The sequence below is a fragment of the Platalea leucorodia genome, assembly GCF_965183815.1.
Source record: "Platalea leucorodia genome assembly, chromosome: 18".
Classification (NCBI taxonomy): Eukaryota; Metazoa; Chordata; class Aves; order Pelecaniformes; family Threskiornithidae; genus Platalea; species Platalea leucorodia.
In genome coordinates, this window is record NC_138840.1 from 8,882,168 (window position 1) to 8,895,382 (window position 13,215).

Consider the following 13,215-nt stretch of genomic DNA (forward strand, 5'->3'; position numbering starts at 1 on the left):
TATGGGATGTTTTAGGCCAAATGAGAAAGATGCGTTCAATGGATAAATGTGTTTGGGGGTTGTTTTCTTCTTATCAGTTCATGAGAAGGTGCTCACAGTGACTAACACTGACTGGAGAAAGAATGGGGTACTTAATGCTGAGCATGGCACTTGTTAGATACTGGGAATTGTGTAGCCTTCTTTTAGGAGGTAGGTTTGGTGCTGAGGATGTTGTAAATGACTTTTTTCCTTTTTTTGGATTATTTTACTACTTAGTAGAGAGGTGTTGGTAAAGTTTAAAGCACTGATTGTGTCTGAATGTACCACTTCGCGTTATAATCTTAATGCTGCTACAGTGCGACGCACTTTGAGAAAAGCAACTTTACGCTCAGTGCCCTGAGGATAAATTTCCTCAAATCTGTAAATTAGATAGTTGCTTTTCATTTGAATTTTTGATTGTGACAGGTCTTACTCCCCTAGAAGGCGACCAAGCCCAAGACGACGGCCATCTCCGAGGAGAAGGAGCCCTCCAAGGCGAATGCCTCCCCCACCCAGACACAGAAGAAGCAGATCTCCTGTGAGGCGGTAAGATTCCCTTTTTTGAGACAACCGAAAATGTTAAACTTTGAAAGTTGAAGGGAACAGTAGTTATGAGGAAAGAGCGGTATCAAAATTACCTTGTTCACCTTTCCTTAGTGCTGTCAGGTATATAATTTGAGTGATGTAAGAACTGCAGTGCCGTATTTCACGAGTGTGTTGTGGGGGAACATAATAGTAGCTGTGAAACGATTTCTTTTGAGTTGAAGTAGTGATGAGAATTCCACCTTTTTGAAAAGTGGCCATTTCAGAACTGTAACTTCTTCAAATGGCTCTGGATAGCTCCCAGCGTAGATTGACATGACATCTTTTTATGACTTTTTTTGCTTAAGTCTTCATACTTTTTTTTTTTTTTTTTTCCTGCTTGGGGAAAAAACGAGAACAAGTGACTGGATTGTAGTTGTTGGCAGTTTTTTAATTATGACTTACATTTCCATCACAAAAAATTAAAATAAAAATTAAATTTTGACTTGAAATGTTTCTTCTTCATGTTCTTTTACTTAAAAATCTTCAAGGTGGTCTCTCCGGTGTCGGAGGTTACATTTTTGACAGCATAAGCAATTGTTACAGTAGCAAAGCTCTGAGTTGCCTGGCAAAGAAAATCATGTACTTATGGCAATGTCAAAATAGACATTCATCTTCATAGGAAGAGAATGGATCCTTCTCCTGTTCATAGGAAGAGAATTAAAGTGATGCTTCCTGTGTACAGTAGTTGTTCTTTTTCAGGAAGGAATCGTTCTTCCTTTTTATGACAAGATGATGATTTTTTTTTTTTCTGAGTTTGTAAACATGTTCATTTCACACAGTTACTGGGAAAACTGTGAAAAGTATCAGACATGTATGTTGCAAGATGTACAAGAGCTCCCTTTCAGCAAATGTTTATCTCACTCAAGGTAGGGTTTCTTTTTTCCAGGTTCTCAGGAATTCTGCAGCCAAAGGTGGATTCTGCAGGTACACAATTGCAACAGAACTTGCCACAAATTTTGCCGCAGAATTCTAGAGGCCCTACCTTTTTAAAATTACAAAGTAAAGATGAAAGACTAAAACATAAGAATGGATAGATTGATTCTGAATTGTTAAGTTGTCTGAAATTTTTACCTCCTGGTATAAAACCTTTTTAGTGTACTTGCACACTAAACTCTTAAACAGATCTGTTCTGAAGATCATGAAATCGCATCTGCTAACATGGAGAATTCTCTTAACCATCCAAAAGTTAGAGAGCCCCAACAAAACTAATTGCTCCCACGAGAAAAGCTTAGTTGTAGTCTGTAGATTGACAGAAAGCAAGCAAAGGTAACACTAACAATTTTTTGCTCACTATGTAGTTTAAAAATAACTGTGAAAGATTGGTTGTTATTCTCCTCTTCTACAAACCAAGTGTTGAAGGCTGTCCACCATGTTTTGGAAATGCTGTTGTATGTGGCTCTATATATGTGCTTGCAAACAAATGCAATTCTCTGTTCATGCTCAAACATGTCTTATGCTGGCAAGTCAGAATCTAATGTTACATTTGATTTACAGGAGAAGACGGTCATCAGCATCCTTATCTGGCAGTAGCTCTTCCTCCTCGTCCTCACGTTCCCGATCGCCACCAAAGAAACCACCTAAAAGAACTGTATCCAGTCCTCCTCGTAAAACGCGTAGGCTCTCTCCTTCGGCAAGCCCTCCTCGGCGGAGGCACAGACCATCCCCACCAGCAAGTCCACCTCCAAAACCACGTAGGTCTCCAACACCCCAGCAGTCGAATCGTGCAAGGAAAAGCCGTGGCTCTGTTTCGCCTGGCAGAGCATCAGGTAATCAAATAAAAATTTGTCTTCCGGCAGCTTTATCATTTCATGCTTTTGTTTTCTGGTGTGGTGCGTACAGTTTGTATGAGCAGAAAAGCATGAATGAATGTAATGAATTGCAACTGAGTTATTTGACTTTGCCTTTTAGCACCCAAACATAAGAGTACTGAAAAAAGAGAATCTCCTTCGCCAGCACCAAAACCAAGGAAAGCAGAACTGTCTGAATCAGGTATGGCTCTCGCTTTTCAACACTGATTTTGGATGGGGTTTTTAATCAAAGACGCATGACAATAAAAGGCAGTAGTAAAGTGCTGAACTGTCTTGATAGACTGGCATTGAAAGCACGAGTTTTCAGAAGTATAAAGATGGTTGCTCACACTGCCTCAGATACTTCCATCCAAGCTTGCTTGGAAAAAGCTCAGCCAAAGTGTAGTCCAGTCTCAGTGTAATCTTAAGATTGGGGGGAGGAAAAGGTACGCTTGATTGTCTGCTGTAATATGACTTTGCTTCTGCCTGAATAAGGCAAATTTGTGTCTTCAGTTTAAATATTCTGTCCATGTGTGTACCTTTTCAGAAGAAGATAAAGGAGGTAAAATGGCTGCAGCAGATTCTGTTCAACAGAGGCGTCAGTACAGGAGGCAAAATCAACAGTCTTCATCTGGTATGGATGACATAGATTTCCTAAAACTGGATTGCAGTTTACTTCTGCGGGAAGTAGTTAATGTGAAGCTCAAATACTGATGAAAATTATTTGCTATGTGCACTGCAGTGCTATTGTAAACTTAATTCTAGATTTACCACTGATAATGAAGTCACTTTAATTATTACTCATGAAGAATAAAGTATAATTTAATAAAGGTTATGCTATGTCTCTTGGTAATTGGTTTACATCTTTAAAATTTGCACTTTTAAACTCTTACCATCGCACACAAATATTGTTTGCTATGTATTACTTAATCTGTTGTTGCAATAGGTTATTTCCTAATATTTTGGACTCTTGCATGCTTGAGATCAGTAAATTAACCTGGGCCTGGTATACGTTTTTGTCCACTTAATGTTTCTGTAAGAAACTCAAGTTCACCTTTTAAATTACCTGGCTAGTCAAATTTTATGTGGACAGTTAGGTTGCTGCAAGTATTTTTACCCAGCTCCGATGGATTTATTTATCGCTTGACTTCAACTAACATTTTTAGTTGAACTGCTTTTAAATAGAGGCTTCTTATTTTGTGGGAGAGGAGGTTACTACTGCAGTTTAACCAGCAGTTATAACCCTATCAGTAACTGTGTTAGCAGTGTCGTGAGAATCATTTTCCGGAGAGTGATTCTTCTACATTTATAGATTCTGGTTCTTCGTCTTCATCTGAAGAGGAAAGACCTAAAAGATCCAATGTGAAGAATGGGGAAGTTGGTAGACGCCGACGTCATTCACATTCACGCAGTCCATCACCGTCTCCACGAAAACGACAGAAGGAATCCTCCCCTCGGTAATTTTTTCTTAAGTTAAATGTAACTGATGTCTTTTTTTTTTTTTTTTATCTATTTACTTAATGTTGTTGTTGATCTGCTCTGCAACTGTCAGCAAATACACAACAGAATTAAGTCATGTCCAGTTTGCCCAATCTTGTTTCAAGATTGCATTCTTATTATGCTCATTCAGTAGTAATTACTCTGAACTTTATTTGAATATGTTCATTTTTGCCTCAAATATATGGCAGATAGATTTGTTTTGTTTTGTTTTTCCTCCACTGCTATCAGGATGCAGATGGAAAAGAGGTGGCAATCGCCAGTGATGAAAAGGTTGGTTAGAAGTTAATCTGTTAAATAGGATTTGCATCTAGAAAATCATTTAGACAGGCTCTCATTTATTTTGTCATGGATAAGTACTTGCCATCCTTTGTCCTTTGGACTTGCGCACTCAAAGTAGTAAGGTGAGGGAAAGTCAGGCTGATGTGTTCCTTAATGCGTTGGATCTGGGACCGTTTCACTAGCGAAAAAAAAAAAAGAGGAACACCTGCTCTGTCTCCTTCATTGTTCACTGTTTGTCAATTCACGTAAGCCTGTAACAGCTAACAACATCAATGTTATTGGCATCTTACCGATGCCTGAAAACAACTGAATGCTTGTATTCTTCAGGGGTTTTCTTATTCCATATACGCAGGTTGGAAAGATGGGTGGGCATTACTTTGTATTCTTGCTGCTATTGATGTTCTGGCTAAAACCTTCCCTAGATTTGCAACAAGTGATTAAGATCTTGAAGTTCCAGGTCGCAGACAGTTGGAATTTTCAAAAGTCTCATTCCTGCATTCATTAGATCTTTGGAACTACTGGTAGTAGACAAGTAGTAGGCTAGTAGTGAACACCTACTTTATTTTCTCTTTTATGTACTCAATATTGTTAACACTTTTATTTGTGAAAGTGCTTGCTGTGTGTTGATCTCGGAATATAGAAAGGTGCAGGAAGCTGGGTGCTTGATGGGTTTATTAGTCTGATATAATGACCCTTGTGAGCAATCTGTAATTAAGGCCCAGCTAGAATATAGTTGCAGCGTACATAATGATGTATGAGATTAAGTATGACTACTTCTGCAAATGTGGACCATTCTAATTATGGATCTTGTCAAACAATTCTATGTAAAGCAGATTGGAATTCAAAGATCTTAATCTGTTTTGCAACATTCTAAATGCACCTACTGCCTCTTGTGTAAATACACATGTTTAACTAGGGCAACCGTGACATTTGAAAGCTGGGGTTTGTTTTTTTTTTTTTTTTAATCATAAAAGAACATTTTCTTTTGGAGCAAACTCTTACCTATAAAAAGTGTAACTCATTGTCTTGGAGAACAACAGCCAGCGTGTTTGAAATCAAATCTCAGTTTCTGTAGATGAGCTGCTTTGCTTTTTCATTACTCTTATTTTTTCCTTTATCCAGTCATTTTATCTGAATTGCTTTTTAAAAAAAAGGAATGTCTTACTTTACAAAATACCAATATTCCTCTCCTTTAAAACTCTAGGATATGTGGTTGATTAAAATTTCCTGTCCCAGAGTCTGTTGTAAACCTTGCAGAGCAGAAAATGGCTAATTTTGTAAATAATTTTAATCCAGATAGCTGCAGTTTAGCAACAACTCTGAGTTTTCTCTGCATTTCAAGAAATAAGTCATTTTGGATTTCAGATCCATAGATAAAAACTGTTCTCAAGTACAGTTTTACGCTGTTTAATCTGATCCATCTTCAGACTGCTGCTGAACGCAGTTTTCTGCCTGCCACAGCGGGGCATTCCCAGTTCCTCCCTTGGGTGGATCTAGCAGTCACGTCACCGCCTGGCGACAGAGGTGTTTGTTGGATTAGTCTCCTGGTGGATCAGTAAGCTGGTCTGACTCACGAGGTGATCACTAGATTCAGTGCAAGGGAAATGGCAGAAATGAGCTTTCAGGAGAAGAAAACGGGAGAGAGTCGGGCTTCCTCTTTGGCTACAAGATGCGAATAGGCCAGGTGAAGCAGAATGTGAAATTGTCTCATCGCTGCTGTAGTGGGCTCGGAGAATTACAGTAAAATATGTGTTGTCTCACACTCTTTAGAAAGACTTGAGTGTATTTTTTTCCATCAGTGCTTCTAATAGAATTTCACTTTGAAGTGCATGAACAAGATGATCTTTTTGTAGTGAAAGCAGAAGAACAAAAAAGAATCTCGTGGCTCAATTGCAACTTGTCTGAAAAATCCCTTTATCTCTTTAGTAGGAGGAGGAGAAGTCCATCGCCCCCACCAGCCAGGCGGCGACGCTCTCCTTCCCCTGCCCCTCCTCCTAGGCGGCGGCGGTCACCTTCATTACCTCGTCGAAGGTAGCGTATTGCATTTTTGTCATGAAGTGGTTGCTTTTGGTTTGCTGACTTCCAGCTATGGCGTAAAAAGAAATGCTCTGATTGAGGAAACCAGTTCCTTGCCTCATAGCTTACTGAGGGGAATGTAGTTTTGCTAGTGAGATTTTCTGTGGCAGGTATGTGGCCTGGATATCATTTTGAAGGAATTTGGTATTAAGTTTTAAAGAATTTTTAGAGGAATTGTTTTTCCCTTCTTTGGGTGAATTGCAAAACACCTGTAACTAATTCACACGTGCCTATGTGGCACCTGAATGTTTGTTGTCTTTGTAGGTCTCCATCGCCACCCCCACGCAGACGCTCACCTTCTCCGCGGAGATACTCTCCGCCGATACAGAGACGATATTCTCCTTCTCCACCACCTAAGAGAAGAACGGCTTCTCCTCCTCCCCCGCCTAAGCGAAGGGCATCACCTTCTCCACAGTCAAAGCGCAGAGTCTCCCATTCACCACCGCCAAAACAAAGGAGCTCACCAGCTGCTAAAAGGCGTTCACCCTCGATATCTTCCAAGCACAGGAAGGGCTCTCCTCCCAGTAGGTCCAATCGGGAAACACGTTCTCCACCACAAAACAAAAGGCATTCACCTTCACCACGGCCTAGAGCTTCTCATACCTCTGCAAGCCCGCCACCACCACGGAGGGGAGCTTCAGCTTCACCCCAGAGAAGGCAGTCTCCATCTCCAAGCACTAGACCCATCAGGAGGGTGTCAAGAACGCCAGAACCTAAGAAGACAAAGTAAAAAAATCCATCTTCATTGTTGGTGGTTTTGTGAGGGGTTCTCGTGTTTGTTTTGTTCTAATGCAGTGGGAGCAGCTAGGGAATCCCATTAAAATGGCTCTCGTATCTTGAGATTGCTCAAGTGTTGGTGGCTCTGTTCAGCTTCCACCATCGTAACGTTGATTTTGGGGAGTTTATTAGATGGGAAGCATCTGTTAAAATAAAGGGCGATGTGGGGAGAAGCATTGAAGAGGCTTTATGTAGGGTTTGAGGGGTCTTCTAGGAGCACAACAAAGCACTGGGACTGAGCAGGTGAAAAGAAGTTTTGAGAGAAGTTTTGTTGCTAGCTTTGTTTAAAGAAAAATGAATTTTATTTTAAAGCTAACTGCAGAAGGAAACCAACACTTTTCATTAGCTCATAAATCATTTCATAAGTGGTCATCCAAGAGACAAAACAAACAAACAAAGCCATTTAGAATTTTAGCAGTTTTCTTTAGTGTGGTGCCGCTCTTACGGGCAGATAGTCAGAAGTATGGTGCTGCCTTATTAATTTAGAAAGAAAACGTAGCTGAATGTAATGTCTTCACTCTTTTTTTCATTGGATGATAAAATAGCATTGCTACTCTCTTGACTTTTAATGTGGTTATAAATTAGTCATATCAGAAGAAAGGGAGCGATCATTCCTGAACAGCGATGGTAGTATTGTTTAACAAGCTCTCGGGTTGCAATATCCTTTTGCATTACGGATCCACGGTGGTATTAGGTAGTTTTGCCTTCTGTAACGCATGCCAGCAAAATAACTAATCACTTTTTAAGTGGCAGCTTAACCAACTCCTAAACACATACGTTCATCTGGCTTTTTTGTTAATTTTTACTTTCTTGTTTTGTCTCTTATATCTCTAACATTAGAATCTAAGTGCAGCTTTTCTATTTTTAAGGGCCTCCACGCCAAGTCCACGATCTGCGAGACGGGTGTCTTCATCACGGTCTGCATCAGGATCACCTGAGCCAGCACCGAAAAAGCATCAAGGACCTCCCTCTCCTACTCGGTCTCGTTCCCCTTCTGCAAACTGGTCACCTGCAAAAAAGGCTAAAAGCCCAACTCAGAGCCCGTCACCTGCAAGGGTATTTGTTGGCTAATAAAAGCAATACTGGTTTGGGTTATGTGGCAAGTCATTTTCATGAAGACTTGGCTGCTGAACAGCTCTAAGCTTATTCATCTGGAAAAAAAAAATCCTTGGAGTGATTTTTTCATAGTTAAAAACTTCTTAAAAACAATTTGTAACATAAATTTTTTCAAACTTAGCATCTCTGAGTCTGAAAAATGTGCTGTTACATCTAAATTTTAACTTCTGGAAGAAGAGACCTTCCCATTTCATGGGAGTTTCATGGTCTACAAAGTGAGGCAGTCTTATTTATGCTTAGTAGTCTTAGGTGCAAACTCAGGTTGTCTGTTTGGCAATCCTAAGGTGTGTCCTGGGGACACTTCCATTCTTTCCCAGAGGAGTGTGTGAGGGAGTTAGGCTCCACCTGCAGTATTAATTTTTATGACGAGGCTTGCCTGTCATTGCTGTGAGCAGCGTATCGAGTTTGCACGGTGTTGTGTTCCGTTTTAAACAGACACGGCACAGCCGTGCGTTACAATATCGGTCTTCTAGGATTCCTTCTGTCCGTTGATGGGGAATGTGACTTTCCCAGTTCTGAAGACGGTGTTGGGTTTCCCGGGTTTCAGGTGTTGCTCAGTCCATTCACATTTCCCAGGATGGTTGTGGGCTTGTTTGCCTTGGGAATGAGTTGTAATATCTGTTGAATTGTTTGTTACAGAATTCAGATCAAGAAGGGGGTGGGAAGAAGAAGAAGAAAAAGAAGGATAAGAAGCATAAAAAGGATAAAAAGCACAAGAAACACAAAAAACATAAGAAGGAGAAGGCCGCGGCGGCCGCAGCAGCTGCTGCTGTGGCTGCAGCAGATACCACCTCCGCACAGGAAGACCAGGAAGCAGAGACAGAACCCAAAAAGGTAGGAATTGGGTGCCCGTGCTTTGCCTTTAGAGAGTCCGATGTAAGAAAAGAGACGGAGATGAGTGTGCGTAATACTCTTGACGGTCTAAAGAGCAGGCTTGCTTCGTGTCTGGTGGTTTTACCTGATGACTTGCAGTGTTGGGAGGGCTGCAGCCTGGCTTAGCGTTCACTGTTTGAAGAAACGCTTTGTCTTTGTTTGAAGGAGACAGAAAGTGAACCAGAAGACAACCTTGATGATCTAGAAAAACACCTGCGAGAGAAGGCACTGAGGTCGATGAGGAAGGCGCAAGTGTCACCACCATCCTAGGCCGAATCCTTTGATATAATGTACATTTTATTTGGTTTGTACTCAGAATTCAATTTCAAATTGCTAAATGTGTTTGAGCTTTAGAATATAACATTTGTTGTAATAATTGCTAGGTTGAGGTTCACCATGTACAAAGGGCATGGATTTACATTACAAAAGGTGTCCACAGTGTACTAGTGACATTCTTTCATTGACAGTCAACATAATTGCATTTAGAGTGAGACTTTTTAGAAGCAGTAGGAATTTGTTTTGAAGGTTTTAAACATGACCGTCAGTTCCCTAGTTTCTTTGAAATTCAACAAAGCCTTTAGCATAATTTGTGAGGGTCTCATTTGACTTCTTTTGTAGCCACTTACATTATGCTACTAACCTCTGTGGTTTGTAAGCTTGCCCAGAAGTAAAACCACTGCAGAACTACCGAGGACGTACGTAGGTTTTAATGCTTTCTACTGTTGCCTGTATAGTCTCCATCGAAGCGAATCAAGAATAGCGACTTAGAATGGTACCTAAATGAAAGCATGTTGTTTACCAGGACACTGTGGGTTTATATTGATGTAACATGTTGATTTGGAACACTGGAATTTCATTTGTATTTTTATGTTCTTTTTTTAAAGGGCAGTTTCCATGATCAGCAGTCCCAGACAAATTCCTTCAGTTACATAAATTTTGTTTGTGAGATGTCGTTGCCCCATTCATAAACCTTGTCTCGTTACGGTTCTTCGGAATGGTATAAGCAACTTTCAGAGATGTGGTCTTTGAAAGTGTGAGGAACCTGAACTTTGGATATTGTCATGTTTTCACTGTTTTTTGTTTTTGTTTTTTTAACTAAAGCTATATAAAGCTTGTGGATTAAACAAAATAAATTTCTAAATTTAAACAGATGTTGGCTATTTTTATACGAACATTTACATTTGCTAATCGGCTTTCTTTTGTACAGGGTTAATGAAAATACGAAAAAGTATTTGATCCAGTATGCTGGCTTCTGAAAAATGGGGGCTTTGGTTTTTCAGTGTCCTGGGGTAGCAGAAGCAGCCCTCTGTAAATGCAGTGGTGCTCCTGTTGTGTCTGGGTTGGTGCTCTTGCAAAGCGAGAGTAAAACAGTCTACCTGGTCGCCTCTCTGTTAGGATGGATAAGCTTAAAACAAACAAAGGCAATACTTGCTGGTGAGAATCGCTTGTCACAGCGAGTAAAACGTTTCAGGGCCCTGCGAGCAATCCCTGGCAGCGTTGCGTTCACTCAGTTACAAGCTGCGGTCACGTGAGCGCTGCTTTGAATGCTCGGCTAAAGAATCCTGGTGGCTCGCTGCCTTTTTCATACTCCTATCTGAAACTTGCTGCGATGCTACTGCTGAGGTTTTTTTAAGAATTCAAGCTCTGTTTCTGAAATCACGTCAATTCTGAAGTCGAAGGTTCCTCTGGCAGGAGGAGTGGAACGTGCTTTTGTCCTGCATCTGAAGTCGATGTGATGTGCGCGACGAAGCGTAGAGATTTGATTCGTCTTTTTGCTTGACATCGTGTAGGGTTTTAAGACAAAACAGGTGTTCTGTAGATACTGGGTGGAAGGGGAGATCTTTAACGTAGCTTCCTTCTGCTCTTCCGTATGTGCCGAATCTTTTGTTTCTTAGCATAAGTATACTTTGTATGCTAAAGTGCTTGTAAACTTAGGGCAGCGACACTTGAATGTTGAGTATCATCTGTTATGAAATGTGCATAATAAATTCCAAGAACTTTCTGGACAAACACATTTTAAAACGTACATCTGAGTGAATTTGGTGCTTACGAAACGACAGAACCTAACAACGTATTGTGCCAACCTCTTTCCCTTTTTTTTTCCCCTGTGATGTTCCTTGGCCGCACAAAGGATTCTGAAATTCAGCCTTAGCAGACCGCACGCGTGCAGTCCTCACAAGGAGTTCATGCTTCCTTCTCTGTAATCTGAATCTTGCTTTCATCTGGGGTTTGTCACCTCCCTGTGCCTTTTAATCGCAGGACAGATACAAGTTCTTTAAATATTTTCAGCACCTGAGTCACGGGCTGCCGATCTCCCCTCGGACCCATTTTTCATCTGCCTCCAGGGCTGCGCTCCGATCAAGGCCTTCGCTGCGGGTGCCGGAAGGCCAGGCCTTCCCGAGGGGAGTTTCTCCGTTAGGTACCTGTTCTCTTTTTTTTTTTTTTTTTTTTTAAACATCCTTCCATAAAGAATGGGTTAGGTTAAAAAAGAGCAATCAAGTACGCTCTTTAAGAAGAATATAACTTCTAAATTGTGCTTGGTGTAATACTTTAATTCCTTCCTACTTAGCCGTTCATTCAAATACTAACGTTGCGTTTAAATAGCGGTCAAGTGACAGCGAGCCTCCTCTTGTCTCCTCCTGAGCCGTTGCGCTCTTCCTCGCTGCTCCGACCGCTGCTGCCCAGCTGCTTTTTGGTACGGAATCGCGAGGACGACGGCCGCGAGCGCTGGCGTCTCTGAAGCGCTGTCCCGGCGAAGCGCTGGCCTACGCCGCCGCGTTCCCCTCCCCATCCCTGTCGCTGAGATCCCGCCGTCCAAACCCAAACCTGGCTGCTCCGTTCACCGCTCGATCTCGGTTCACCTCTTACCTCTGTTTTTCAACCCTTCGACGCGTAGCCGTGCTGCCAGAGTTCGGAAAGCAACCGCGCGGGATGCCTCGCGCAACACGCGGAACCTCCGCGCCGGGAATCGCCCTTTTGTTTTTATTCTGAAACCGCTAATGCTGTGTGTTTGCTCGTGAATCGAGGCTGCCGTCCTGAAAAGACAGGTACGTGGGTTTAGGTGAGTGACTTGCTGGAATAACGCTATCTAACCACACAAAAAATAAATCAAGTTTAATTGGACTGTATAATTTAGATGAAAATGAGTCCGCAGGAGCGAACGCAAGGCCGGAGTGAGTCACTGGCAGGTCAGTATCTGTGGTTCGTGAAGGAGAAAGACGTGTTTGTTCTGCCAACAGATGGGACAATAGCGGGTGTGTGCGCAATAGTTTGAGGTTTATAGAAACTCGGTGTTGGATTATTAAATTTTTCCACTTGTGTGACTCCGGAAAGCTGCCTCGGGGGTTCCGGGGGGACCGGCTCCCTGCGCCTCGCCGCCGAGGTCTGCGCTCGGAAGCGAACGCTGAACTGCCTTGACGTGGTTTGGAAAAGCTGGGGCGCTCCCCGAAAGCTGATGTGATGTGAACGACCAGCGGCGGCACCGAGGCCGAGTCCTGCGCGCGGAGCCCTGACGGTAAAACTTTGCGCGTTAAAGCTCGCGCTCGCTCGGCTCTGCGCTGGCTGACGCGGGCCGGCCGGAGCAGCGGCCCGGGCCGAGCGCGGGCTGCGATGGCGGGAGGATAACGCGTTTCAGTCTGGGATCACCCGCTCGTGAAGCCTTGAACCGAAGCCCCTTGTCGCGCAAGTGCCCAGCGAGGCAGTCACCGCTCTCGATTCCCTTCTCAGCCGGAGTCCAAATCCGTAGCGGAGACGGGCAGGGAGGGAGAAGCGCTGCTCCCTCGGGTGTTGCCTGCCCTCCTGGCTTCCCAGCTTCCTTCACTTCGCTGCGCAGCCGCTTGGTTTCCCTCTTGTACGATTTTTTTCCCTTCCCCGTCGTTGACAGAACTTGCCAGTGGCGTCGTTTGTTTCTCTTGATCAGGGCTCAGTCATTGTAATAAATTACTGTGACAGCAGTCTGTCTCTTTAAGGATAATAAAAAGATGATTAAATCGGAGAGCGATGGCGTAGGCAGTTGCGTCTTTCCAGACTTTAATCAACAGTTTGACTTTTGAACTTCTTGCTTCAGCTCTCCTAGAATGAGCTGGAAGAGGTCGTAACTGCTCGAGTCCATCCAGCTACGGCACGGAGCAGGAGGTCGCTCCCTGCCGCGGCGGCTGGCACTGGGAGATGGCCTGTAACCGCCACTCGTCTGGGCTCCTCCTGC

General features: G+C 42.7%; 1 protein-coding gene across 16 annotated transcripts in view; it reads left to right on the plus strand.

The window, feature by feature from the left end:
* SRRM1 (serine and arginine repetitive matrix 1) overlaps nt 1-11,149 on the plus strand; it is a 19,706-nt gene extending 8,557 nt beyond the window's left edge. For 7 of the 16 annotated variants that reach the window (XM_082329897.1, XM_082329884.1, XM_082329885.1 and 4 more), the window contains 10 exons: nt 445-564; nt 2,098-2,369; nt 2,512-2,592; nt 2,938-3,024; nt 3,703-3,847; nt 6,096-6,200; nt 6,510-6,971; nt 7,892-8,078; nt 8,778-8,972; nt 9,177-11,148. In XM_082329897.1, the coding sequence (XP_082186023.1) occupies nt 445-564; nt 2,098-2,369; nt 2,512-2,592; nt 2,938-3,024; nt 3,703-3,847; nt 6,096-6,200; nt 6,510-6,971; nt 7,892-8,078; nt 8,778-8,972; nt 9,177-9,281 (1,759 nt within the window). In that variant the 3' untranslated portion in view covers nt 9,282-11,148. Of the gene's footprint in view, nt 1-444; nt 565-2,097; nt 2,370-2,511; nt 2,593-2,937; nt 3,025-3,702; nt 3,848-6,095; nt 6,201-6,509; nt 6,972-7,891; nt 8,079-8,777; nt 8,973-9,176 lie in introns of all 16 variants that reach the window. The other 9 variants (XM_082329882.1, XM_082329887.1, XM_082329891.1 and 6 more) reach the window with 8 other exon arrangements.
* Nucleotides 11,150-13,215: the final 2,066 nt, after the last annotated feature.